Source organism: Octopus bimaculoides, chromosome 3 (genome assembly GCF_046866305.1).
Source record: "Octopus bimaculoides isolate indiv1 chromosome 3, ASM4686630v1, whole genome shotgun sequence".
NCBI lineage: Eukaryota > Metazoa > Mollusca > Cephalopoda > Octopoda > Octopodidae > Octopus > Octopus bimaculoides.
In genome coordinates, this window is record NC_142930.1 from 108,554,160 (window position 1) to 108,554,808 (window position 649).

Below are 649 nucleotides of genomic sequence, written 5' to 3' on the forward strand. Positions count from 1 at the left end.
CCAAGATACAGTACTCTACAGGCACCATATCTGTATCACTGGATGAGCTGATTCCGTTGATGCTGAGGGAAAACCTTCCTCTCTCAGGTCTTGCTAGTTTTGAAGTGCCATTGATGCTTCTGTGACTTTGCTTTGTTTTCTCTCTAGGGATGTTAGCCCTCCACAAACCCATTTTTACTTTTGAGAAGAGTTGTTCCATATAAGTCTGGCCTCTGTCCCTTAATTTGTTCATCATGGGAGTCTCTCCCAGGGGCTTGTGCTCTGTTGGTATAGCTCTCAGAGTCATTGAGGCATGCAAGCCACCATGCAGCAACAAAGACTGTGGCGGATTAGATAAAATGCCTCACAGAATTTTGTCTACTTCTTTATATTCTGAGTTGAAATCCTGCCAAGGTCAAAGTTCGCCTTTCATACTTCCTGGGTTTGATAAAATAAAGTACCAGTTAAATAATGAGGATGATTTTATAATAAATAGCTTCCAAATTTCTAAGCCAGGATTCAAAATTGCAGAATTTATACAAAGTAATTTGAAAATAAATACCTTACAAAATAAGAACATAAACTTTATTTTTAAATTAAACAAAAAACAAAAATACATTCAATATATTGTGATGTTTTTACAATTCTGTTTTTTCTTTTAATCAGTATT

General features: G+C 35.7%; 1 protein-coding gene across 1 annotated transcript in view; it reads right to left on the reverse strand.

Moving 5' to 3' along the window:
* Positions 1–624: 624 nt before the first annotated feature.
* The window catches only part of LOC149136654 (uncharacterized), a 35,945-nt gene continuing 35,920 nt past the window's right edge, over positions 625–649 (reverse strand). Inside the window, exon 4 of the mRNA XM_089348398.1 lies at positions 625–649. This exon is cut by the window's right edge and continues 222 nt beyond it. Within this exon, the coding sequence (XP_089204524.1) occupies positions 642–649 (8 nt within the window). The 3' untranslated portion in view covers positions 625–641.